The sequence below is a fragment of the Alligator mississippiensis genome, chromosome 1 (genome assembly GCF_030867095.1).
Source record: "Alligator mississippiensis isolate rAllMis1 chromosome 1, rAllMis1, whole genome shotgun sequence".
Classification (NCBI taxonomy): domain Eukaryota; kingdom Metazoa; phylum Chordata; order Crocodylia; family Alligatoridae; genus Alligator; species Alligator mississippiensis.
In genome coordinates this window covers 1,442,149-1,467,996 of record NC_081824.1, presented here as the reverse complement: position 1 = coordinate 1,467,996, position 25,848 = coordinate 1,442,149, and the positions used below count along the sequence as shown (strand labels likewise).

Sequence of the window (25,848 nt, the reverse complement as noted above, 5' to 3'; positions counted from 1 at the left end):
CATTTAACTCTCAAATAAGTGTCTCTGCACGTGGGAGTTGTTACCAACTAAGTCCAGCGGTAGGTGAGTCCAAGGGGCCACATGCTTTTCTGCAGAACTCAGTCCTGCTGAAAAGGACAAAAAGGCGTGGTGAATATGCCAGCAGAGGGCTCCTGTGTGGAGGGTGTGGACCAGCTAAGCAGACAAGATGATCTGGGAATGGAAATGGTCGATTCTCCCAAAGGACCCAGCCCAGACGGACACGAGTTCCCCGCTGCTGTCTCTGTCTCTAATCAGGTGGATCAGAGGCCCTGAGGCATGTGAGGAAAGGTTGTTTCTGCTTACGTCTCTGGCTCCAGATTTCTGAACCGCATTATGTCCTGTAACCTGCTTCCAGCATTTAAAACATATGTGACAGTAAGTGTAATGAGGACATGACTGAATTGGGTATCAACCAAAGATGGTGCAGGAACAAATGTGGAACAGTCTGGCAGATGGGACAGATTTCAGCTCTGTGCTGGCTTCTGGCCAGAGGGCGTTCAGATCAGTAGAGACCTGGTGAGCAATCACGGCATGGCTTTGCAGCTAGTAGGACTGTCTGCACTCAGACTGGCTTTATCTTGAGAAAATAAAGGCTTACTTTGGGAGGGGAATAGCAGGGTGGTGCTGCTGATACCAGGAGGCCTCTTGCAAAATAACCCCTCTGCATGAGGCTAGCTTCAGTCTGATCTCCACCTCCAATAAATGCCAACACCTGCATGTCAAGCTCATCCTGCATCTCAACAGACAGCAGTAGCTAGCTAATATGTCTATCCATGTTGGTTGTCTTTTTTGCAGGCACCTTGCTGTGCTGGGAGCAGGGCTGATGGGAGCTGGGATTGCCCAGGTGTCTGTGGATAAAGGGCTTAAGACCATTCTGAAGGACACAGCCCCACAAGGATTAGACAAAGGACAGCAACAGATCTTCAAAGGGTAAATGAACTGGACTGGATGGGCTGAGCCATCCTTCAAGGGAAGTGTCTGGAGTAAGGTCCCTATTTCTAGGTGAGCCGGGACTGCTGGTCTGTCATTCCCTTGAGCTCTGCTGAGTGTGAGAAGACACCTGACCATCACTGCCATGGCAGTGTGGAGGTTCCTCCTACAGTTCCCCTGCACTGTCAGCATAGCGCTGTTTCCTGAGAGGGGTTGATCTAGGGAACACTGTCAGGCTCGACCTGGGAATAGCAAATCCCCTGGAGGCCCTGAGCATGCCACAGTATTGGCATTCGGAGCCATTCCCTGTCTGTCCCAGGCTGTACACCACTGGTCCTTTCTGCAGCTCAGTGCACTAACCAAACCTGCATAACGTTTGGAAGTTTGTAGGAGGATCTGTCAGGCTTTGCCTGGCACCTAGGGCAAGGTGACACTTTGATCACCAGGGGTTAGTTGGCCACACACTGGCCAGGTGCAGGCCGGGTTGACTCAGCTGCCTGCACCCCCAGGCCTGGGCTGCGGCCTTGTACTCTGCCCCACACGTGGTTCCTATGACAGAGATGCCCGCCCTGTTCTGAAGAGCTGGGCTCCCGCCTTGAGAATCAGAGAACAGTTGGGCTGGCAGGACTCAGGAGTCTGTCTAGCCCAACCGTCTGCCCGGGCAGGACCAGCCCTAGCAAGTGCTCGTCTAAGTGCAAGTGAGGGGAACAAACCCTCATGTGAGAAGATCAGACACAAAACCCAAAACCTCAAACACACCCCGGCTTGCCCCAGGTAAAGCTGGGGGACAAGGGTCCCATTATGTCCTGCTGCTGAAAGGACACAAAATAGGTGGTTAAAATACACTCAGGAGATCCAGAGAAGAGGCATCTTCCTCAGGGAAGCTCCCATTGCTCACAGAGAAGGTAGAGGAGGAATCTGTTCAGAATCATAGCTGCAGAAAAGCTGCTCTTCCTCCTCCCTCATCACCTCCTGACTGCCAAGACTGTGCTCACCCTCCAAACAATAGGCTGCTGACCTCACTCAGGCCCCTTCAGTCTGAAGCAACAGTGCCTGCCCAGAAGAGGCCTTTGACAGATGACCAGCCAGCAGAAGGGTACTGATCCTGCTCAGGAGGAGAAGAGGGTGTAGCAAGAAGGCCCCTGCTCTGGCTGGGAAGGCCACACCAAAATCCAGAACCCTTGGTACAAGGCTAGGGCTTCTCTGGCCGAGCCAAGTTGCCCTGCTTCATCAGGACTGACAAAGCATCTTCTCCCCAGGTTGAACAGCAAGGTTAAGAAGAAGAGTCTGACATCGTTTGAGAGGGACATGATTCTCAGCAACCTTGTGGCGCAGCTAGATTATGGGGGCTTTGAGAAGGCCGACATGGTAATCGAAGCAGTGTTCGAGGACATCAGCATCAAGCACAGAGTGCTGAAGGAGGTGGAAGCGGTGAGTATTTCCTCATCCACCCAGATCCTGCTACACCAGGGAACCACAGGTCCATGAGCCCCAGCACTCTGCTGCCTGTGGGGTTTGGAGGTCAGTCCTATGCCAGTGTTGTGGCATGGGTGGGTAACTGAGCTCGGCCTCTGGTTCTTGGCTGAGCAGTGCCCCCAGTTGTCCAGCTTTTCATCTGTCCTGAGGACTGCTTAAAAATATTCAGCTATGTTCCTTGAACTACTGAAGTGGGAATCCCTCGTCCATCCCTAGCCTCACGTAGATGCGTAACTGCCTGCCCTGTTTGTTGCCATCAGAGGCATGGTCTTGAGCAAGTGACTTCAGGTGGGTTGCTGGATGTTCCTGCCCAGTTCTCACACTGGGCTCTGTGCCCCTAGCTGAAACACGGGGACCCAAGGCTGGAATAACCCCACATACTGGAGCCCAGCAGTTGGAGGCAGCTCTGGCTTTACCACAGACCTGAGCTGCTGAGCATCTCTGAACTGTCTCCACCTCTATCTTGCTTGAAGGGACTGGGGCTTGCTTCACTGTTTATCAAGGGCTCTTGGAGCCAGTTGTTGAATCTGCCCTGTGGTGCTTAAGTTTGCAGTCCTGGAAGTGCCTGAGTCCAGGCTGTGGCCTCTGTGCTTGTGCAGTGTGTGACTTTAAGGTGCCTGTTCTCTTTGTAGGTGACCCCTCCTCACTGTATCTTTGCCAGTAACACCTCAGCCCTCCCAATCGGTCAGATCGCTGCAGCTAGCAAAAGGCCGGATAAGGTAAGTACTGGACCCCCACACGCTTCACAGAGCAAATGAGTGTTGAGATACAGATGCCAGCTGGAGGTCCTTTCCTTGAAAGAGGGACTGCTGTGTGCCTGGGGGGGTCCTGCCCACCTGTCTGAAAGGAGACAGCTCCATAAAGCTCCCAGCTCAGGATTGTGACCAAAGGACTGACCTGATCCTGTGGTGGATAAACAGAGAAGGTGTAATGTGTGGGAGCAGGAAAGCAGGGAGAAGAGTGGGGGGGGGAACTGGAGTAAATAGTGACTTTGTAGGAGAAAGGAGGGGTAGACAACGATCGGAAAAGGACCGGAGTGGTGTGTGCCCTCAGTCCGGTAGTTCCCTGGGCTTGTGCATGGCTCGCGTGCTTGTCTGTGCCAGACAGAGTTAGTCAGAGGTAGCAGGAACACGGGTTCCCTCTGATTCAGTACAGGCAAAGTTCTGAACTTCCTGAGACCCTCGGTCCCAGGAACAGCGGCCTTCTGACTCCCAGGACACACCTAGAAGAACAGCTCCTCTGCCATGCAAATTGTGTTTCCTTGCTCAAACTTGCAAATGAGCTTCCTCTATCTCCGGGCTGGATAAATTGCCCGTGTAATGACACTTCATGGAAAACTAATAGGAGATCATTTAACTAATTAACGCATATTCTTTAATTAGTTTGGCAGGCTACAGGGCTCCTACAAGGTGCCTGTAACTTAGGCAGCTATTAGTGGTAAGCGTGGCTGCCTGCAGACATGACGGCTTGATTGCATGACTGCATTTGACCAAGAAGGGGCAGAGCTGAAGAAGCCCCACTTAAATGGGGATCCCAAAGGAGGTTGCACTTGACTCGCTAATGAGTGCCTGGAAAGGCGCCTGTTTGTCCTCTGCAGCTGAGTGCTGTAACAGCTCCAGAAATCCCAGCCTACAGCCCAGGGAATTCACTCCACAGCTGATGGCTGTCAGATCCATGGGGTCTGGCCTCCTGTTCCCCAGGCACAGAGCATGCTCGCTAGGTCCCATCACCTTTCTCCCCTTCACATCTTTGTTTTTAAAGATCACATGCCTCACAGAGTGTCCTACAGCAGGTGGGTGGCACAGCTGAGGTGGGAATGGGGGTTCCTGGCCCCATGCCCGGCTCACTAGGAAGCGCTGCTACCAGACCCTAATCCCCAAGAGAAAGGTACAGGTAGCATGTTCATTGCAAACCCTCTATAGAGTTTTGTTTTGTTTTTTAAAGTCCTCAATTGCTATTGGAGAATGAAAAAAGATCCGCGGGATGATTTTCTCTGATTGCTTCTTGCTACTGAAATTGAGTGCACAAGGGCATCTCGTGCTAACTACCCAACACCTGCTCTGCTCTCCTTTTCCAGGAAGCCTGGGGAAATTATCCCAAATGCGGAGCCATTTCCTCAGAGCAGTTAAATCAAATTCCCCTTCTGGGCCCCACTTCACAAAGGAGCCTGGCTCCCTGCTGGAGAATGGCTGGCCTGAAGCGTTGGGTTTGGGGGCAGCCCCTCCCAACATGCTGCTGTTCTCCTTGCTGGGCTGTCTGCTCTCTCGGCGTGATCTCATTGCAGCGCGTGCTGGAAATATGTGCTTCTGGTGGGTACAAGTTACCCACAGGTTGCATTCAGAAGTGCTCAGCCCCCTATGAAATCCATCCCTCAGGTCAGACCAGCCCCCCAAAAGCAGTGGCCACCTCTGTAGGTTAGCTTGGGTATCGGCACTGCCCCAATGGTCACATGGTTCCCAGAGTTGCTAGAAGCCTGCTAGTCCTGAGCGACTGAGTCTCCCAAACTCTCCTGGTCCAACTGGTGCCATTTCAGACCTAGTGACAAACAGTTTCCCCTTCCTTTCCCCCCTGCTTCTCCCATGGCTGCGCCTAGCAATAACCTGGTCAGTCCTACCTTCAGCAGCTGCTAGCATGCTGGGGGTAGCAGAGAGAGCCTTTGGGTGGCCTGTCAGTCGGGAGAAAGCACTGAATTGACCAGTATCTTGAGACAAATTCAGTCTCTTCACTAGCCAGACAAGATCAAGCAAAAGGTAGGGTAGATGTGCAAACTAACTCAACCAGATATGTAGCATAAACTTTGAGTAGAGGGCTTATTTCACTTTCATCATTTTTGGTGTTGTCAAGTCCTCATACTTGGCATCCCTGGGCTTCCTGGGAACTTTGTGCACTTCCTTTCGCCCAAATCAAAGAGCCTGTCCAAAGTACAGGCCTGCTACTGTGGGGCACATAGTGCCTCTAACTTCTTGCGGATTTGAGGAAGCTGGATGGACGTACTGAAGATGCTGGCGCAAGGCAGCTGCCTGCTGTGGATGCTAAACTACTTCCAGGTAGATTGTTGTAGACTCAGCCCCCAAAGTGCTGCATTCAGACTGGAAAGAGATCAGTTCCCTCCTGGACCAGTGCCTCCTTCCTTGTAAGCACAACAGCCCTCTTACCACCCATGTGAAGCCAATGAGGCCAGCCTCTGTCTGTACCCAAAGAGTTGCATAATTCAGCCTGACCTGCTTTCTCTGAATGCTGAGTTTGGGCCTTCTCTCCTTTCCCTGCAGGTGGTTGGGATGCACTACTTCTCCCCCGTTGACAAGATGCAGCTGCTGGAAATCATCACTACTGACAAAACGTCCCAGGACACAGCTGCTGCTGCTGTGGCTGTCGGCCTCAAGCAGGGCAAGTTGATCATCGTGGTCAAGGTAAAGTGCCTTTACTTGGGATCCCAGGGTCTGTGAAGTAGCTGGGGAATTCAACATGTTCAGCTGCAGCTCCAAAGCCTTTGGGGCTTGCCTGAGCAGCTCTGTTGCAGGCACAGCTCTATGGCCATGAGGTCAAAGCAGGGCTGAAAGGCCCAGGGATGATTAGCTTAGGGGTAAGGATTCCAGCGGCTCCCCCCTGCCTCCTTTGCCAACAGCCCTGAAGGCCTGAGACGAACAGGGCTCCCATCTCCTAACCCACAGTCAGGGCAGGGACCTTCCCATTTACCCTGCCAGCTTGGAGATGAAGACTGGAGGGACCTCACAGGTCACCTAGTCTAGCCCCCTGCTCAAGGCAGGACCATGCCTGACTAAACCAGCCCAGCCAAGTGTCTCTCCAGCCTGCTCTTGGGCATGTCCAGGGATGGAGAGTCCACCACTTCTCAGGCAGCCTGTTCTCGTGTCTGACCCCCCTCAGAGTCAGAAAGTCCCCGCTCATCTCCAGCCTCAGTTTCCCTTGCTGCAGCTTGAAGCTGTTGCTCCTAGTCCTATCCCCTTACAACCACAGAGAAAAGCCCATCTCCATTCCCCCTGTAATCGGTCTGCCGGTATTTGAACTGTTATCAAATCCGCCCTTGGTTCTCCAGGCTCTCCTTGCTTGAGTGTGACCTCAAGCTGTGAGGCCCTCCTGGCTTTTAGGACAGGTAAGTGGTTAGGGGTGACTGTGTGTCTGAGGGGAAGGATGGGAAAAGAGAATTAAAAGGAAATGGTCCAAGCTGCAGAGCAAAAATGGTGCCAAACCCAGAGGAGCAAGGGAACCCCTTGGAGAGGGCAGAAAAATCCCATCATCTATAGGGCACAGCGCAGCACAGCTACAAGACAACGGGCTAAACTGCAGCAAGGCAGGGTCAGAGCAGAGCTCAGGAAGAACTTCCTTACTGTGAGCAGCAGAGCAGTGAAGCCAGCTGCCTGGGGGAGTGGTGGGATCTCATCCCTTGCAGGGCTCCAGCACTACCAAGAAAAGTTACTAGGATATGGCTCCCAAACCACAGGCCTTCTTAGCTCCCCCTGCCAAGAGACTTGGCCGGTGGGGTGCTCCCAGCCTTGGTCTCCTGCAGAGCTGGTGGCTGTCTGGCCCCTCTGCTAATGCTCTAAGCAGAGTCTGTGACTTAGCAAATGCCTCCTCTCTGTTTGAGGGCAGTTTTGTGTTAAAACGTCTTCCCCCAGCTTGTTTGCTGCTGTACATCTGTCACGCCCAGTACGGACAACGGGGTTCAAGTGAGCCTTGCCCCACCTGCGTTGAGTTCAGTCGGTACGATCCGACTCTGTGCTAAGCTCTTGGGAGTCAGAGCTGGGCACAATTATAAGAGTGAAAATACTCCCTGTCCTCCAGGGGTAAGCACTGGCAGAGCTTTCCATGTGCTGTTTTCTGTCCAGCTGGAACCAGCCTGGTTGTCGAGTCATGGAGCATGAACCCATGGACAGTTTGGTGGCTTTTGTTGCCCCTTTGGGCCTGGGCACAAGACCCATTTTCTCTGGGGGAGAAGTGGCATACTACCACCTCCCTGGGCAGCCAGCTCAAGAACTGGCTGCACCCGGCCCGTACAACAGAGCATCGTTCCGCTTGAGGTAAATGTGCCACGTTGCACTTTGCCCGTTTGGGGTGCATCTCCTGCCCTGCCTCACAGCAGCCCTTGCACTCGCAGCAGGCAGAAGAGCTTCGTTCCTGCCGCGCTTTCGGAACTAACCTGCTTTGCTCCTCTCCTTCCCCAGGACGGCCCAGGTTTCTACACGACCCGATGTCTAGGGCCGATGCTGGCAGAAATGGTCCGGGTCCTTCAGGTGCGTTGGGGCAATGTTCTGGAGTGGGGGGGAAGCAGACAGCGACGGGTCACACTGGCATGCAGCACTCAAGTGTGCCTGTGTGTGTAAGGAAAGCTACGCCAGGCACCCTGCATCTGCTCTGGGCCTCTTGCTGCAGCCTTGGTGGTGATGTACGGGTGGCATAGACCCCCTGGCCTATCCAGCTGGCAGCTCTAGGGGGGAGGCTGCTTATCAAACCACAAGAGAGCTACACCCAAGTGCGTGTACTCCTCGGCACCCCTCTCCCTGCCAGGCCCTGGTCCCTGGGTGGGGTGGGCAGGACTCCTCCAGGCTCCAAAGGGCCTTTAGCTCCTGAGTAACCTCCCATGGTTTCCCCCTGCAGGAAGGCACAGACCCCAAGAAGTTGGACGCCCTCTCCACTGGCTTCGGCTTCCCCGTGGGTGCAGCCACCCTGATTGATGAGGTGGGGGTGGACGTGGCTGCCCACGTGGCAGAGGACCTGGGCAAAGCCTTCGGCGAGCGCTTTGGCGGCGGCAGCGTTGAGCTGATGAAGCTCATGGTGGAGAAGGGCTTCTTGGGTGAGTGGGGCTGGCACGTCGGGGCTGGACTGGGTCCTGCTGCACCCTCCTCTTCCTCTCTGCCTGTTGACAGCCCCAACCTGATGGCAGGGGTATGGGAGCCCAAGTGGGCAGCTAGGGGCGCATCTGGTATTCGGGTCATTTTGACCTTCCATGACAGGAGGTGGCTGGGACAGGTGGTGCCTGCCAGTGGCTGCTGTTCCTCTGCACAAGGCCACGTGGCGCAGAGCCATCTCCCAAGGCAGGCGCCTCGTTGAAGGCTGGGAGCAGGAGCTGCACCCAAGCCCCGGCTGGAGTATTAGCATGCTGAGCCTGCGGGCTGTGCTCGGGTTGCTCTGTCCTCCTTTGTAATGCCTGTGCTCCTGAGCGCTGACTGGACCAGTGTGGACAGGTCTGCTGGTTGTGGGGACAGTGGGAGCGGGTCACTCTGCCTTGGGGCCTCCAGCCCTCATGGCAGCAAGGACAGGCAGTGCTGGGCACTTCTTAGCAAGGTCCAGCAGACGTCTGCACCCCCTCCCTTGTCTCCCACCCCTGCCCTGCTACAGGAGCTACTGCTCTTTCTCCACCAAGTGGTCAAGCCCACGTTGCTGGCTTCCTTCTCCAGAGAGCAGGGGAGCTGCTTCCTAGGGAGCAGTGGGGCTTGGCACAGTCTCACTTGTCAAGTGACCAGTGGCTCACAGGCAAATGTCCCAGCAGCCACAGGAGGCTACTGCTTCTCCCCTTCTGCCCTGTAACCAGCGCCCTTTCCCCCTGGCAGGCCGCAAAGCTCTGAAGGGCTTCTACATCTACCAGGAAGGCGTGAAGAACAGGAGCCTCAATTCTGGCATGGATGAGCTCCTGGCCAGGTTCAAGTTGTCAGCCAACCCTGCAGTGTAAGTAAATCGCATGCCAGCCCCGCAGACTGTGGGGCGAGAGGGTGGACCTGGCCCTGGCACCCAGCCCCATCAAGACCATCTCGCTGTGTTCCTGACAGCCTTTGGGCCTGGCCAGCTGAGGGCAGGGGACCGTGGCTGTAGCTGGTAGCTCAGGCCGCAGGGCAGTGTTGCTTCAGGAAAGCCCAGCACCCTTGAGAACTGGGGTGGGCTTGTGTTACCAGAGTCCATGCTGGGCTCTTCCTGGGGCTTTGGGACCCTGCGATAGATTGTTTTCTGCCTTCCTTGCTAGGGACCAGCATGCTCTTGTGTTGGGTCTTGCAGTCTTGACACTGACCTAGCTCCGGTACTGCTCCAGCCTGATCCCTTCCTGGCTCCTCCCCGCCTGCCTCAGGCCAGCAGACAAGTGTGGCTGGGAGCATTCAGTGAGCTATGAATGACTCCTGCACTCGCCCTCTGCTCCCAGTCCCCTGGCTACCCGAGTGACCCTTGCACGTGTCTCCATTGCAGCTCCACTGACCAGGACATCCAGATGCGCCTGGTGACGCGGTTTGTGAACGAGGCGGTCATGTGCCTGCAGGAGGGCATTCTCAGCAACCCTGTGGAGGGGGACATCGGCGCTGTGTTTGGCTTGGGCTTCCCGCCCTGCCTGGGAGGTAAGCAGGGGCATCTCCACCGCTCTGCTGAAGAGCAAGCACCGGGGCCCAGGCATTTGCAACAGGCTGGAGGCCAGGCCTCAGCTACTGGCCCCTATACTGGGTCAGGACACCGGGCTTGACAGGCCTGCGGTCTGCTCCTGGGAGTGGTGAGTGGCAAGTAGTTCAGAGGGGTTATGTCCATCACCTCGGCTGGACCCCAACCCCGTGTGGTCTTCACAGTGCAGACAGCACAGCCAGGGCACTCGCATCTCAGTCCTATTAGCAGCTGGGCCTGGTTCTCACCTCTGCTTTAGAGCCCAGCATGGAGACTTCTTCGCTCTGGGGGAATTGGGATCTCCGTGGGGCCTCGGCCTGTATGACTGGCCAAGGGACCGCTCTGTGCAGCACCACGTTGCGTGCAGCCAGCTGCCTAAAGCAGGAGCGGATCATTTGTCGTACCTCAGCCTCATGGAAGGGGGTGGGTCCTGTGCGACTCTGAGCTTGGCCAAGGGTGAGCAGCCAGTGGCCCAGCCTTGCTTTTCTTCTGCTTATGAGATTCGACCATTGCCCCCTGCCTTCACTCTGTGAAGCCCTGGCCTTGGAGGCCTGCAGCTTTAGCTGGGGATGGGGGTGGGGATCCGGCACAGCTGTGCCTTGCAGGTGTGTAGAGTGAAGTGGTCACCTCCTCCCCTTCAGCAGAGATGCTGCCCAGCAGGGCAGGCGGATCCTGGGTGTATTAGCGGCTCAATTGGGATCATTAGTAGCCCTGAGTGCAGCTGGGACTCTGTAGTGGAAGCTTCTACAGCCACTTTGGTGCCCAAATCTGCTGTCCCCACGCACGCAGGCTGGAGTGCTGCCAGCTGCCTCATGGCACAGCCTGACCCTAGCAAACAGCAAGGAGGGGGTTGGGGTGGGGTGCCCTCTCTGCTAGAGGCTCCTCTTGGTCTTGATGGTCAGAGCCACCCTCCCAGGCCCCTGCAGGCCTCTCCCTCCAGCCGGGCTCTCCTGAGCCACCCTCCCGTGTCCCCTCGGCAGGTCCCTTCCGCTACACAGATGCACACGGCGCCGGGCGCTTGGTGGACAGCCTGAGGAAGTACGAGGCCGTCTACGGAAGCCAGTTCACCCCCTGCCAGCTGCTGCTGGACCACGCCAAAGACCCAGGCAAGAAGTTCCACAAGTGACGGTCCCCGTGAGCTGCAGAGCCCGGGCAGGGCAGCGGCTTTGCTGTAGGTGGATCTCGCAAGCGCCGGGGGCAGAGCAGGAGGGGCCACAGGTGCCCTCGTTGCCTGCAGTCCTCCAAGTGCCTTAGCAGCCACGGTAGTATGGGCACGTGGCCCCTTCTGCCCCCAGGCTGGGCATCACCCCTTGTGGCAGCTCAAAAAAAAGAGCCTCCCTTGTGTCCAGCCTCTGAGTCCCACGTGTTGCAGCCGCCCATCCAACCAGCAGAGCCAGGACACCCGTGCCCCGAGCACCTGCGTGTCCCTGCCCATCACTGCACCCGCTCAACAATAAACCCCACACTCTTGGTTTCTCAGACTCCGTCTGTGTGATACGCTGCTGGGCCAGGCACGCAGCCTCGGGGTGCAAGGGGGCTGTGCTCAGCCGGGGTGGGTGCTGGGGGTGGCCGCGCTCCCCTACCTCGAGGCCAGCCTGCTGCTCTGTGCATCCAGGCTGCTGGCGGCTGAACAAAGCCCCCTCCCTGCCTCGGTCACCTCTGGCATGGATCAATCTGTCCGCAGGAGCCATGGCGCTGCTGTCTGCTCGGCCGCCAGATGGGCCCTGCTGTAATTGCCCATCCATCCTGCGCCGGCCAGACGGGGCCCCCACGGGGAGAGCTTAATTCAAACTAAAAGGCTTTAAATCTCTGCCCACCTGTCACTAATTGCCAGGCAGCTCCCCTTCCCCCACCCCCTCGTCCTGCCGTGGGGCTGCCTGGATCATGGTGGCAGGGCAGAACCAGGCAGGGGCTGTCTCGCCTCCCTGAGCCCCCTTTGCAGGGCTCGTCTCATGCTGACCAGCCCCACTTGTGCTGGCTGCTCTGGCCTTGAGCCGCAGGCTCTGCCTGTCCGGAGGAAGCTCCTTTGATCTCAGGTGCCGCCTGTCTCCAGCGTCGGGGCCGCAGAGGCAGTTCCCTCGTCGCAGGCAGCTCCCCTGAGGCTGCCGTGCAGCGCCAACCCCTGGCAGCAGTCGCGGAGCTGCGGCGGAGGGCGCCAGCCGCAACCTGTGGAGGGAACAGCTTGCACTGCAGCGTTCGAGGCCGGTTCCCTGTGCATGTGCAGGGGTGGGGCAGTGCCTACGAGCCAGAGCTGCTGGCTCTGCCCGTGGCAGCCCCTCTGGATCCCTGCTCCCAGGTGGCTGCTGTGGGGCAGGGGTTGGTGCCTGTCCCTGGGGCAGCAGTGGAGGCCAGCCCCAGTGACGTTGGGCAGGGGGCTGCTCTGGGTCCACGCTCCCTGCCCTGGGTACGGGCTATACCCTCCCACCCGCTCCTTGCATGCACGGTGCCCCCGGCTCTCTTTCTCGGTCGTTTATTTCTCCAATCCACGCGGATTAAGTGAAAGCAGTAGAAACGCGCCCCAGGCTTGCCCAGCACCACCAGGCCCCGGCTGGTCTCGCCCTCCCAGGTTAGACGAGGGGGAGGGAAGGGAGCAGGGGCCGCAGCGTTATCATCAGGCCCAGCGGGGCCAGGATTAGTTGGGGGTCATTTTAGTCCTGATTACCAGAGGGAGCTGGGTGGGTGCAGGGGGCTGTGCCCTACGGCAGGCGGGTGCCCACACATGCCCCTCTCTGCCAGGCTGAGAAGGAGACGCCCTCTCCTGTATCGCAGGCTGTGCAGGTGGGAGGTGGGCTCTGCCAGCCATCTCCTAGGCAAGGGGCACATGCCACAGCAGGCTCCCGAGGCTTCCCATGCATTTGCCTACCTCTGTGTGCCCTCGGGGGTGCCCAGGGAGGGGCCATGGCCAGCATCGCTGCAGGGCTGGCGCAGAGCACCAGGCACTCACCAGCTATATTCCCTGTTGTGAACCACTAAAACGCCTGCCCCCAGCCCGGCCCCAGACCAGGGCTTGCAACCCTCCATCTCCACCCCCCTTGGGCCTAGTCCCTGCTGGGCTAGGCTCTGGCAGCCACGCTCAGGGCTGGGGGGGACGTGGGTGTGCAGCACGGCGGCTGTGCAAGTCCAGGGGGCAGCTGTGGAGACGGGTCCTGGGACCCAGGAGCTCTCCACCAGCTTCATGCACCACGAGAGCAGCGTTTCTTGCCCCAGGGGCACATGTGCAGCACCCAGCCCCCTGCCAGGCCCAGGTTCAGGGGCAGATCTAGGGGGGTCCCTGGGAGAGGAGAGGGAGATGCTAACCAGGAAGGAGGAGGGAGCAATGTGAAGGAAGCACCACCCCAGCAGGATCGGGGAGGAGTTCCCCCCGCCTTAACTCGGGCAACAAGGCGTTAAACCAGAATCCCCTTCCCCAAATTGGGGGCAGGCAGGGAGCAGCTGGCACCCTGCAGCCGAGGCAGGAGCGTCCTGCCCCCCGCATGGGCTGAGCCCCGTGCACACGGCGTCCCGCTCGGGCAGGGAGCACCAGGCGTGGGGCCACCGCTGTGGGTGGAGGGGGTCTAATACCCCCCCTGCCCCTTTGCCCACGGCGCAGCCCAGAGGCTCACAGGTCCGGTCCATCCCTACGGGCCCCGACTGACTGGCAGGGGACCCCGGCGTCCGGCTAGATCTTGGGCCGCCAGCCCTTGATGAACTGCATGATCTTCTTGACCTGGAGCTTGGTGAGCTTGAAGTCGTCGGCCAGGATCTCCTCGGTGAGCTGCACGAAGATGCTGCCGTCGATGCGCTCCCGCGAGAAGAAGCTCACCACGTCCTCGGACAGCCCGATGAACCGCAGGCACCGCGACACCTCCTCCACCGACAGCGCAGACAGGTCGGCCGGCGGGCGCCACGCCGCCCCGTCCCGCCGCGGCAGCCCCGGCACGTGGGCCGCCCCCTCGCCCGCGCCGCAGCGGGGCGCCGAGGCGGGCGGCACCTCGATGACGCCCTGCGTGAGGTAGACGCGGGTGACGCCGCCCTCGGCGCCCCGCACGATGGTGGGCGACAGCGGGGCCGTGCTGCGGATCACGATGTTCTCTGCCTCGAAGCCCTTGGGCGGCCGCGGCGGGGGCGCTGGGCCGGGCCCCCCGGCTCCGTAGCGGGGCTCCGGCTCCGGGGAGCTGCCGGGACCGGCCTCGAAGGAGGCGAAAGTGTCCGGCGAGGCGGCCGCGGGCGGCTTCTGCCACTCCAGGGTGTCCAGCCAGTCGGCGGAGGAGGCGGAGGGGCTGGGCGAATAGGCCGGGTTGGAGAAGGGGTTCAGGGCTCCGAAGGGGGCGAAGCGTTTCTGCCCGTGGGGCGGCTTCAGGCGGGGGCAGCTGTGGTAGGTCTTGAGCCCGGCCTCGCCCCCCAGCAGCGGCGTGGAGCGCCCGCTGGCCACGCTGGGGCCCGCGTCCGCGTAGGCCCAGGGGTCCGACCACGAGGTGGGGGCTGGTGGCGGCAGGGCCCCCGGCAGCGGCCGGCCCGACGAGTCCCCGGCCTTGCAGTCGCCCCAGGTGCAGGGGTAGCAGTACAGGGAGTAGGAGTCCGGCGAGGGCGAGCAGCTCCCGCTCCGTGGGCCCGACCTGCCGGGGGGAAAGCGAGAGCTACCGGGGGGCCTGGCACAGCACGGCCAGGGCCCCGGGGGCTGCCTCGGCCGGGAGGGGGGCGTCCTGGCAGGATGGCAGAGGCCGAGTCGCAGGCAGGGTCGATTTGCACCTTAGAGACAAACCGCAGCGGCTGCGCAGCACAACGCAGACCACGGTGTCGCGGCACCGGACCGCTGCTTACGACGGGCGCGGGGCGTCCGTTTGCAACTCACCCGGTGTCATAGGCGCCCTCCCCTGCTCTCAGGGCCCCGCTGCCGTCTACCTGGGACGGACGAGCCCACGTCGGATGCCAAAAACACGTGGGCTGGGGGAAGACGCCTCGACCGCCCTGGACGCCCCTCACTGAGCTCGGGGCGGCTGGTCTGAGACGGAAACCCTGCCACCACTGACTCGAACCAGGCCTGGGGCCATGTCCACAGGCCGGGCTGTGTTCAGCATGGTTTAAACAGGGGCGACGGCTTCTTAGCCCGCTACCTGGCTGAGCTTCGCCGGCCACTTTGTGCCTATGGGTTTATCGCTTGCTTGTTTGTCTCCCCCAGCACTGCCCGCCCCTCGCTCCCCCTTGCGTTTACATTTGCATTTCTTTCCTGATACCCTGCTTCATGCACGCGCATTCACGGCATCAGATGAAGTGCACTTCAGCTATATCTATATACACATGTATCGCGATAGAGAAGGCAGGCAGGCAAGGAGAGAGGGAGAGAAAAGAAAGAGGGAAAGAAGGAAAAACAAAGGAAAAAGAGGAAGAAAAAAAGAGAGAGAGGAAGAATCAATGGACTTGGGTTCATCTAACGAGGTGCAGATCCACCCTGCCTTGTGCTCGGCTTCAGGCGACCCCAGGGACGTGCCCCTCTCTGCAGAGGGGCTGAGGCCGGCCTGGCTGGAGCCACGTCCCAGCGCCAGGGGACCGGGGCTCCATCCTGCTGGCCCGGGGCAGGGACGAACAAGCCTGGCTTGTGGGGGCTGGGGCCGCCCGTGCCGGCGGGGACCCCTGGGGCAGGGCCCACCTCTCCCGGAGCACTGCCCCGCTCCAGCCCCCTTGCTCAGCTGCCCGGGGCAGCAGAGGGTGACCCAGGGGGGCTAGGGATGTGGGTGCTGGGTGGCCTCCCCCCACGCGAGAGCCGGGCCCCTTCCACCACCCCCCGGGACCCCGCCGTCACTCACACGTCGTGCAGCCCGGAGGAGTAGTAGGAGAGGCTGGGGGTGGGCGACTGGGCAGGCGGGAGCTTGGGGAAGCGCAGGGGCACGGGCGGGCTGGGGGCAGCGTGCAGGCGGCCACCCCGGGGCGGCACGGGCGGCGCGTTGAGCAGGCGGCACTCCTCCTTCACCTGCCAAAGGGACGGGGTGGGGGTCAGCGAGGGAATCCCCCCAACGTGGGCCCGGGGCGAGTTGCAGGACAAGCTCACCCTGCTGCTACCCGGGTTTTAAGCCTCTCCCCAGAGGCGCTGGGTGCTGCAGCCCAGGCTGGGGATGGGGCTGGGCTGGGCCAATGCTCCTCCTGCACCAACCCCGCAGGGTCCTGGCTGCTGGGTCTGGCCCCTGCGTGTGGACCCCTGAAGGGTCAGACCAATGCTGCATTGGGGGCAGGAAGGGATTTGCCGATTGGTCTGGACTGAGAGGTTTTGCAAGGTTTTTCCCTTCCTCTGTGGCAGGGCCACGGGCCTCTACTCGGGATCTCGAGGGTCGTAGCAGCAGACATTGGCTGCGTGCCCCGCGGCAGGGCCGGGTGCGATGTCTGGTGTTGTCGGGCTGACGGTCGTCTTGCGTGGAGTTTAGGTAATGGCTCTGGGCTGGTTTGGGCAGGGCTGATCCTGCCTCAGGCAGGGTTGGACCAGATGTGACCTCGGGAGTGCCCTGCAGCCCCGCGGCGCTGGGACTTCGATGCATCCCCAGCTGCATTGGGAGGAGCGTTGCCAGCCCATCGAGGGCACTGATTCTTCCCCTCTATCCAGCACTGGGGAGGCCACATCTGGAGTCCTGTGTCCAGCTGTGGGTCCCCCACTGCAGAAAGGATGTGGACACATTGGAGAGAGTCCAGCGGAGGGCAATGAAAATGGTTCAGTGGCTGGGAGACAGGACTGGTGAGGAGAGGCTGAGGGAACTGGGCTGATTTAGTCTGGAGAAGAGAAGACCGAGGGGGATTGAATAGCAGCCTTCACCTCCCTGCAGGGGGGCTGCAAAGAGGGTGGAGCTGGGCTGGTCTCAGTGGGGGCAGATACAGGACAAGGAGCAATGGGCTCAAGCTGCAGCAAGGGAAGTTGAGATTGGATATTTGGAAAAAAACTCTCACCAGGAGGGTGGTGAAGCACTGGAACGGGTGCCCAGAGAGGTGGTGGGCTCTCCATCCTTGGAGGGGATGAAGCCCCGGCTAGACAAAGCCTTGTCTGGGATGATGCAGTTGAGGCTTGCACTAGACGTGACCTCCCGAGGTCCCTTCCCACCCTCGTTGTCTATCCTTTCCCGACTCTACAACCCAGGCAGGGGGTCCCAGCCCCCGGGAGTCTCTTACCGCTTCCGACTTGGGCGGCACGGGGGGCGGCGCGTCCCCCGGCACGCGGGGGCGGCGAGGCGAGGCCAGTGGGGACCTGGCCCCGAAGGAGATGAGGTCCCGTGGGCCCGGCCCGGCGCAGCCCAGCCCCGGCAGGTTGGCGCTGGGCTCCGCGTAGCTCTCGGGCGCCTGGTTGGCCCAGAGCTCCTCGTAGGGGATCTCCAGCGGCTCCGGCGTCCGGAAGTCGGGCTCGGCCCAGTCGGGCGTCACGTACTCCCGCTCCGCGTCGGGCGGCTCGGCCAAGCCGGAGGGCTCGCGGCGGGACAGGAGAAGCGAGTGGGGCGGCCCTGGGGCCTCGGGGTTGTCGGGGCTGTGGAGCAAGGCGCCGCCGTAGAGGCAGAGCGAGAGGCGCTGCAGGGGCGGCCCGAGGTCCGGCTGGCCGTAGCCCTGCAGGCAGAGGCGGAGGCGCCGCGGGCTGGCGCACTCCTCGGAGAAGTCGGGCCGGGCCTCGCGCACGGCCTTGGAGTACTCGTCGGGGTCGAAGCGCTCCTGGCACAGCGCGGCGCTGTCCCGCAGCAGCTTGTCCAGCTGGGGGTCGCCCCCGCCGGCCTCGGGCAGCAGGAACCGGGGCATGTCGGCCAGCAGCAAGAAGTGGAAGGGGGCCACGGCCTCGCGGCGCAGGATGCAGCACAGCACCACGGTCTTGGAGATGATGCTGACCAGCTTGTAGCAGTGGCCCTCGCGCACGGCGTGCAGGTCGTAGGGGTTGCGGGGCGGGCGGCTGGGCACGGCCACGTTGACGGGCAGCCGCACCTTCTCGATGATGCTGCGGATGGTGTGCTCGCCCTCCTGCATCTGCAGCTCCAGCGGGCTGCGCGTGCTGAACCGCCCCTTGCACTGGAAGGGCAGGCTGAGGCTCTCGTTGGTGCGGTGGTTCACGCAGATCAGGCACGGCATCTTGCCCTTGGCCGCCCGGCCCGCGGCCGGCGCCGCCCGGCCCAGCTTGCGCAGCAGGCTGTTGAAGCGCCACTTCTCCTTGCCCGCCTTGGCGCACAGGATCTCGGCCTGGCCCATCAGCGTCAGCTCGTCCCCCGCGTGCAGCGTGAAGTTGTACACCTCGCTGTCCTCGCTGAACTCCCCCGACACCACCTGCGGGGCGGCACGGGCAGCCGGGGGTTAAACGGGGGTTTGTGAGGGGGAGGCAAGAGGGTGGCAAATGGGTTAACAGGGCCTCTGTGAAGGCGGGGAGGTACCAGGGCAGCAAGGGGTTAAATGGGAGGTGGGGGCTGGGCATCCCAAGGGCACTAAGGGGTTAAAAAGGGCCACTGAGGCAGCCTGGCCTAGTGGTGGGGGTGACCAGGAAGCCCCAGGGCAGCGAGGGGCTCAGGGGGGTTCGTGGGTCCAGTAGCGGGAGCTCACGGGGGCCCACACCCCCCCGTGCCGACCTTGACGCTGAAGGTGATGGCCTCCATGACGAAGACGCGGTCCGGGAAGGTGCTGGCCACCTCCTCCACGCTGTTGAAATACTGCACGGGCTCCCGCACGTCCCGGTCCTGGTCCAGCAGCTTGAACTTCCCTGCCGGGGCAAAACCCCCACCGTGAGAGGGCAGGACCCCGGCCACAAGCCCCGACGGGCCCCCGGCGTCTGACTGGTGCCAGAGGAAAGAGGATGGGGGCCCTGCGGAGGTGGCGGGGCCACGGGGTGGCACCGGGCCGCGCAGCCGAGCGGGAGCGTGGCTGGTCTCTCGGTGGCTCTGTAGTGCAGGTTGCCACGAGGGGAGCTGTTGCAAGCAGCTGCACAGCTCCCACTTCGCCCCGCTCCAAGAGACACCCCTGGGAGCTGGGCGCTCGTGGCTGGGCTACGGGCCCAGCCGGTACGTGGTCCATGCACGGCAAATAAAACCAGGACCCTAGGGCGAGTACCAGCCCCTGGCACCCCCTGCCTCCCCCCAACAGGGCCAAGGGCTTTCCAACGAGGCCCAGCCCCAGCTCCTTCTCCCCCTAGGAGCCCCCGGCCCCTTCCCCAGGGACCTGCTGTCAGCGCCCGGCTGCCTCGCCTGGTCCTCCCCTCCCCCCGTCCATCTGTCACCGAGATGCGACCGTGTCAGCTGGGCTGGGGGCGCCGAGGGGGTCACCTAGCAACCGCCGGTGCGTGCCGTCTCCCGGCGCCCAGTTCGGGTTTGCACGAGGACAAAGGATGCCCGCGGTGGCTGTGCAAAGCCCGCCAGGGCGGGGGCAGGGCTGGAGGCAGCACCGGGGGGGCTCTCGATGCCTGGCTCTGGGTCGCTGCCTGGGGCCCCTCTGCCTGCAGCGGGGGAGGTGGGTGGAGGAGACCCCAGACCCCCTTGGTGCCCACAGTGCCGGGCAACCCCAGGCCCAGGGGACCCTGGAGGGTGCAGTCCCTCTGGAGACAGACCCGGGACGGCTGGGACAGCCCTCCTGGGCTTCAAGGGCCCAGCTGGGGTCTGGACTAGCACCGCCACGTCCACGCAGCGGGGTCACAGAGCAGGCTTGTAGCGGGCAGACGTTGCTACCCACCAGGCAGGACCCCCCCACGGAGGGACCCGAGCCACGCGGTGCGGGTGCCACGTGACACAGACCGGGTGCTGGGAAACCATCTCAAAGGCAGACGGGAGCTGGGATGCACCGAGGATGCGGTGCCAGGGTCCTGCCTGCACTATTCATGGGCTCCAGGTAGGCTCCAGTGTCCCCCAGCCCTACACACACGTGCACACACACACACACACATGCACACAAATGGACATACATGCACGTGTGCACACACACAGACACGTGCCTACACACAGACATGCACATCAAACTTGCACACACATGCACATGCACACACATGCAGATGTATACACACACATCATATAAATGCATGCATGTGTGCACGCACGCACACAGACATGCAGACATGTGTACGCACCTACACAAATGCATGCATATGCATGCTCACACATGCATGCAGACACATGCATGCACACGCGCGCACAGAGACATGCACACACATGCGCACAAATGCATGTACACCTGTGCATGCGCACACAAACACATGTGCATAAACATGTATGTGCCTGCACATGTACACCCACAGCTTAGGACACAGGGGGCCCCGTGGAAGCAGGCCGACCGGTGATGGCATCTTTGCCGCCCGCCCACAGCTTCACACACAGGCCTCTGGATGCTTTTCCCCACCCCTCTGCGGGGACCGGGCTTCTCCTGGACACGCGTGTGCACACACGCATGCACCAGTACCGTGCTCTGGCCACTGGCTGGGTTTGGACCCGAGTCTTTCAGGCCAAGCGAGCAGCCCCCTTTGCCAGCAGCAGCAGCACCCGGTCTAGAGGCCCCCCCCCCCCCCCGGGGCCTGCCCAGACCCCGCAGCCCCCGCACCAGGCAGGGGGACAGCAACCACACAACCGCCGACGTGGGGGAGAGAGGCCGCAGGCTTGGGCAGGTCACAGCCGCCCCCCGGGGCACATTGCACCCGTCAGCAAAGGGGTCAGAGCAAAGCAGGGCCTGCACGAGCCCACCTAGAGCGGTGCTGTCCTCCCCTGCGCCCACTAGACAAGCCCCGGGACGGCGCCAGCTCAGCTCTCACGGCTTTCCTGACTGCCACCATCCTAGAGCCGTTGTCCGGCTGCAGAGAGCTCCCGCCGGGCAGGAGGCTTTGGACCCGGCGCGTTCGTGCTGGGCTCGGCTGGTGCATCGTGTGCAGGGTTTGCCCCCACGACGGCTCTAGGAAGGTGCGGCTCCCTGGCTCGTCCAGCCCCTGCTCCAGGCAGGACCAGCCCTGCCTAAATCCAGTCTGCCCTCGAAAACGTCCGAGGGGGGAGACTCGCCCGCGTCCCCGGGCAGCCCGGGCCCACGCCTGAGCACCCGCAGAGTCACAGAGTCCCTCCTCGTCTCCAGCCTCAGTTTCCCCTGCTGCAGCTCGAGGCCATTGCTCCTAGCCCTGCCCCTTGTCCTGCATCTCCATTTCTCCAGCACTGGCTCTGCCCTCGGGGGCGTCTGCGATCCGCCCAACGTAATCCCATCCTCCAAATCGTTAACGAGGACGCTGGACAAGAGCAGGCCCGGGGTGAACCCCGCGTGGTAACTCCCCCCAGCTAGGCATGGAGGACTGCGGAGGGCAATGAAGATGGTTGGGGGCTGAGGTGGCAGATGGTGGACAAGGAGCAACGGGCTCAAGCTGCAGCAAGGGAAGCTGAGGCTGGGTATTTGAGGACTTTTCTCCCGAGGAGGGCGGTGCAGCGCTGGAGCAGGCCCCCCAGGGCGGTGGTGCAGTCTCCGTCCTGGGAGGTTTTGAAGCCCAGACTTGACAAAGCCCTGGCTGGGATGATGCAGTTGGGACTTAGGGTCTAGGTTGAAACAAGGAGCATGCACGAGGCTGCGGGTCCCCAGGGAGCTGGGAACCAGAGGAGCCGGCAGAGGGGGGACCGCGGTCCCGGACTGAGGGTCCGGCTCGGGGGCATCACCCCCCCCACCCCCCCAAGCTGAGCAACCCCACACGCTTTTGCCAGGCAACACGGCTCGGGTCATGGCAGCTTGGAGCTGGGTTTTATGAATGAGGCCGAGCAAAGCAGGTTAACACGCTGCGGCTCGCCGCCCCTCCCCCAGGCCGGGGGTCGACCCCCCCCATCCATCTCCCATTATTAATTCATCAACGTGAATGATTACTGAGATGGGAAGCACTTAGCCTGGTCATTAAGGGCCTGGGTGATCTCAGAGCCTTAATACGCAGCCCCCCGCCCAGCGCGCAGCCCTGCCCCCACGGCCCTCGCCTGCACCGGGGACAGTGCCGCGGGTCCAGGGCAGCGCTTCTTCCCCTCTGTGAGGCACCAGGGAGGCCACATCTGGAGCACATCTGTTGTCCAGCTGTGGGCCCCCACGACAGAAAGGATGTGGGCACATTGGAGAGAGTCCAGCGGAGGGCAGTGAAAATGGTTGTGGGCTGGGGGACAGGACAGAGGAGGAGAGGCTGAGGGAAATGGGCTGATTGAGTCTGCAGAAGAGAAGACCGAGGGGGGCTGACCCCGCTCACAATGCCACGGCGCCGCCACCGCCACGAGCACGGCCCACGTGCCTGGGCCCGCGCCCCCTCCTCGAGTCTCAAGCCGTGCCCGAGGCCGCAGGCCCCGCAGGACGCCCGGCCCGCCATGGGTCCCTACCTGGGTACTGGAGCGGGATGTCGATCTTGGGCCCGATGACGTAGTGTCCCTCCTCCAGGCTGTGCGCCGTCACCGTGGTCCACTGGCGGCAGGAGTGGATGAGCAGGACGTCCTGGTCACTCACCCCCTCCACGTACTCTCCTGCAGCGGGAAAGCCGGGCCGTGAGTGCCCAGAGCCCCCCGTGCCCCCCACGGGGACGGGGGCAGGTGACACTGAGCCCACTGGGCCAACTGGGATGGACTGGCCGAGGGAGCCAGCTGCCAGGAGGGGCCGGGGTGGCCAGAAACCCTCCCACCCCAAGACATCGAACCCCAGCGCAGGTGAATCACAGCCCCCCAAGGTGGGGGGGGGGCACGGAGGGGCGCAGGCATGTTGGGATGCCTCTTGTGGCTGCTGAATGGCACGTGTGCGGCTGCGCGTCCCTTGGAGTTGGGCGTGTGCACACATGTATATGTGTCTGCGTGTCCCCTGCAGTCACATGTGCGTGCCTGCATGTGTGTGCATCCCTTGAAGTTGTGTGCATGTGGGGGCATGCATAGGTGCATGCATGCGTGAGCATGGATGTTGCTTGGGGTCATGCGTGTGTGTGCGTGTGGGTCTGTCTGCACGTGTGTCCCTTGGAGTCATGTGCACGTGTGTGTGTCTAAGCATCATATGTGTGCATACATGTGTTCCTCGAAATGGTGTGCTTGTGTGCATACGTGTGCGTCCCTTGGAGCCAGGTGCGTGTGGGTGCACACGCGTCCCTTGATGTCTGGGGTGTGTGCACACGTGTGCACACAGGCCAACAGGAGCCACCCCACCCTCCCCTCCCCCTGAACTGCTGGGTGATGCCCCGGGGCGGGGGGGCCGGGGGTCCAGGAGACCGGTCCCGCTGCCAAGCGCGGGGCGTCGTCCTGGAAACGAGTCTTTGTTCGCAGTAAATAGGGGACGCGGCAGCCGCGCAGCCCGGCGGGAACAACCGCTGCATTGACACAGGACCAGGCCCCGGCGCCCGCGCCAGGAGGCAGGCAGCCCGGCCTGGGACCCGCCGCAGCACGGCGCCCCCGCCACCGAGGCATCGGGGCAGCCCCCTTGCCCCCCCGGGGATGAAGAATGTGTGTGTCTTCACACCTCTGCACACACAGGCATGCACACACGCAGCTACATATACGTACAGTCACATGCACACCTACGTGAACGTACATATGCATGCGTGCACACGGGCACGAACACATACACACGCACACCTACGTGCACGCATGTGCATACACATGCACGCCTGCATGAACACGCACGCACGCCTGCATGAACATGCACGCACACATACATGAATACACGCACAGGGCAGCAGGTGCTGATGCTGGGGAGCCCACTGCACCCCCAGAAGCCCACCCCGCAGGCCTGGCAAGCGGGTCCGTGGTGCTGCAGGGTTGCGCACACCCCACGGCACAAAGCTCTCCTGGTCCTGTCCCCCCCCCCCAGCACCATGGGGGCCCGGGGCTCTGCATCCACGGAGGTTGGGGGGCTGGGCTGCCAGGCCCAGATATGCAATGCCCCCCGCTCCCCCAAACCCCCTGCACACCCTCCTTGAGGGGCAGCACCCCCAGCTGCGGGGACCCCGCGGAGGAGGCCGGGCTCCGCGGCGCTGCCACGCACCTCTGCCAAGGCTGCTCCGCCAGCCCCGGCTACAGCCTCGCCGGCCATCTGCCCTGCCCCAGCGCCCCGCTCCCGGCAGCTGCTGGCACCCGGGCCGCGAGCAGAGGCAGCCCCTTTGCGCCCCCGCCGCGGCCCAGGAGCCGGCCCCGCGGGGTGCAGAGGCTGCAGGGCCCGGCACCGCGAGCCAGGGAAGACCGGGAGGCCTGGCCGGCCCCGGGCACGCTCCCCGGCTGCACCCCGGGGCCGGCACCGACCCGGCCCGCCCGGCCAGCGCCCCGCAGCGCGCACCCCCGCGGGCACACCTGCACGGGCGTGCACACAGCCACACAGACATCTGTAAGTGCATGCACCCCCATCCAAGCGCGCGCACATGTGCACACGTATGCACACAGCCCCCGAAAGCTGTTGCACACGCATGCAAGCATCCCCAACTCTGCCGCCGTCGGACAAGGGACCCCGCGTCCCCAACGCACCTGGCTCCGCCCGTGCACGCGCGCACACCCGCACCCGCACCCACGCGCGCGTGCCCCGGCCCCGGCCCCGGCCCGTCCCGGCTCACCGGGCCCGAGGCAGGCGAGCGCGGGCAGGCGGCACCTGCTGACGATCACGTCGAGGGGCAGCGGCCCCGGCCCCCAGCGCACCTGCGCCAGCGCCGCCGACAGCTTCTCCATGGCCGCCTCCGCCGCCGCCTCCGCCTTCGCCCGCCGCCCGCGCCGCCCCCGGCCCCGGCCCCGGCCCCGGCCCCGGCCCGGCCCCCGCCCCGCGCAGCCCCGCTCCCCCGCCCGCCCCGGATCGGGCCCGCCCGCCCGTCCTGCCCGGGACCAGCCCCGGGATCGGGCCCCCAGCTCAGCCCCTCCTGCCTCCCCCCGCCGTCCCCCTCAACCCAGACCCTCCATCCCCCCCCCTCCCCTCCCCCCCGGGGACCCCCGAGCCGGGCCGAGCTGCACGCCAGCCCCCGCGACCAGGCGGCAGGGAGGGTGCCAGCCCCGCTCTGCCCGGGAGCCGGGGTGCAGGCCCTCGGCCTGGGGCTCCCCGCTGCGAGCCGGGGGGCACGGGCGGCGCGCGGGGCAGCAGCACCCCCTGCCGCCCAACGCGGCTCGTGCAAGCGCTGGCACGCGCCCGGCGAGGGGCAAGCTCCCCCCCAGGCCGCGGCTGCGGCCGCCCTCCCTGTCGCGCCCCGGGCAGCCTGCGGCTGGGGAAGGCTGTGCCCTGGCAGCCGCCTCCATCCCCGCTGTCTCCTGCCCCTGCGGGCTGAGCCCAGGTGGAGCCAGGCTTGTGCAAAACCTTCCCGTTGCCCCCCAGCAAACGCACCAGGGTCCGGCCGCAGCATCCCAGAGCCACGGGGCTGGCAGGGAGCTGCCCGGGCAAGATCAGCCCTGTCCGAACCAGCGCAGACAAACCCCGTGTCCCATGTCGGACTGCACCGCGCGGTCACTGGCATTGCCCCCGCTCCTGCCCCTGCTTCCCAGCTGCTGCAGGTTAATATAGGCTGCAGACACCCCAGGTCCAGGCCGTGCCCCCGCTACAGAGGAAAGTAAACCCCCCCAGTCTGGACCAGTCTGAGCAGGGGGGAAATCCCTTTCTGCCCCCAATGCGAAGTCAGGCTGAGCCTGAGCGCAGGGGCAAGACCCTCCAGCCGGTTGGTGTCAGCAGGAGCATTGGCACTGCCCGGCCCCATCCCCAGCACCCAGCACCTCTGGGGGAGGCTTAAACCCCCCGGCACATGGAGCAGAAAGGGGGTGGGAAGCAAGCAACCAGCACAGCCCAGAGCACGGGCATTGCTGCACCTGCACCATCCCACCCCAGCGCCCGTCTAGGCTTTCTTCGATGCCTCCGGGGATGGAGAGTCCTCCCTGCCCTGGGTTGCTGGGATCCCGCATGTTCAGTGCATCCAGTGCGACTCCCTGATGTGATGCCAGGCCCCCAACACCCTCCCAGGGGCCACGTGGGGCAGCCCAGCCCGGCCTGGCAGGCACGTTCCCCGCAGGGCACGGGAGTCCGCGGCTCCCCTGGACACTGGGAGTCCTGAGCCAGGCAGAGGCGCTGGCTCTGGGGCCCATTACGACTTACCAGCCCCTCTGCCGGCGTCGCTTCACTTCCTTCCTAGGTCCCTGCTCTCAGGAGACA

General features: G+C 62.7%; 2 protein-coding genes across 2 annotated transcripts in view; one reads left to right on the top strand and one right to left on the bottom strand.

Moving 5' to 3' along the window:
• The window catches only part of HADHA (hydroxyacyl-CoA dehydrogenase trifunctional multienzyme complex subunit alpha), a 38,152-nt gene extending 26,877 nt beyond the window's left edge, over positions 1-11,275 (top strand). Inside the window, exons 12-20 of the mRNA XM_006258658.4 lie at positions 817-951; positions 2,211-2,382; positions 3,060-3,146; positions 5,697-5,837; positions 7,608-7,676; positions 8,041-8,236; positions 8,994-9,108; positions 9,619-9,764; positions 10,782-11,275. Of these exons, the coding sequence (XP_006258720.2) occupies positions 817-951; positions 2,211-2,382; positions 3,060-3,146; positions 5,697-5,837; positions 7,608-7,676; positions 8,041-8,236; positions 8,994-9,108; positions 9,619-9,764; positions 10,782-10,927 (1,207 nt within the window). The 3' untranslated portion in view covers positions 10,928-11,275. The remainder of the gene's footprint in view (positions 1-816; positions 952-2,210; positions 2,383-3,059; positions 3,147-5,696; positions 5,838-7,607; positions 7,677-8,040; positions 8,237-8,993; positions 9,109-9,618; positions 9,765-10,781) is intronic.
• Positions 11,276-12,255: 980 nt separating this feature from the next.
• GAREM2 (GRB2 associated regulator of MAPK1 subtype 2) lies at positions 12,256-24,416 on the bottom strand. Its single transcript, XM_059727646.1, has 6 exons — positions 24,281-24,416; positions 22,083-22,223; positions 18,354-18,484; positions 16,930-18,057; positions 15,585-15,748; positions 12,256-14,396 (listed from the first exon to the last, which is right to left on the bottom strand). Exons 1-6 carry the CDS (start codon positions 24,390-24,392, stop codon positions 13,460-13,462), a joined length of 2,613 nt encoding a protein of 870 aa, XP_059583629.1. The 5' UTR covers positions 24,393-24,416; the 3' UTR covers positions 12,256-13,459.
• Positions 24,417-25,848: the final 1,432 nt, after the last annotated feature.

Coding starts and splice junctions, on each gene's coding strand:
- GAREM2 (XM_059727646.1), bottom strand. CDS start 24,392: ATGGAGAAGCTGTCGGCGGCGCTGGCGCAGGTGCGCTGGGGGCCGGGG. Junction 15,749..16,929: donor TGCCGCCCAAGTCGGAAGCG/GTAAGAGACTCC, acceptor TCCCTTTGGCAG/GTGAAGGAGGAGTGCCGCCT. Junction 14,397..15,584: donor TCCTCCGGGCTGCACGACGT/GTGAGTGACGGC, acceptor TCCCCCCGGCAG/GTCGGGCCCACGGAGCGGGA.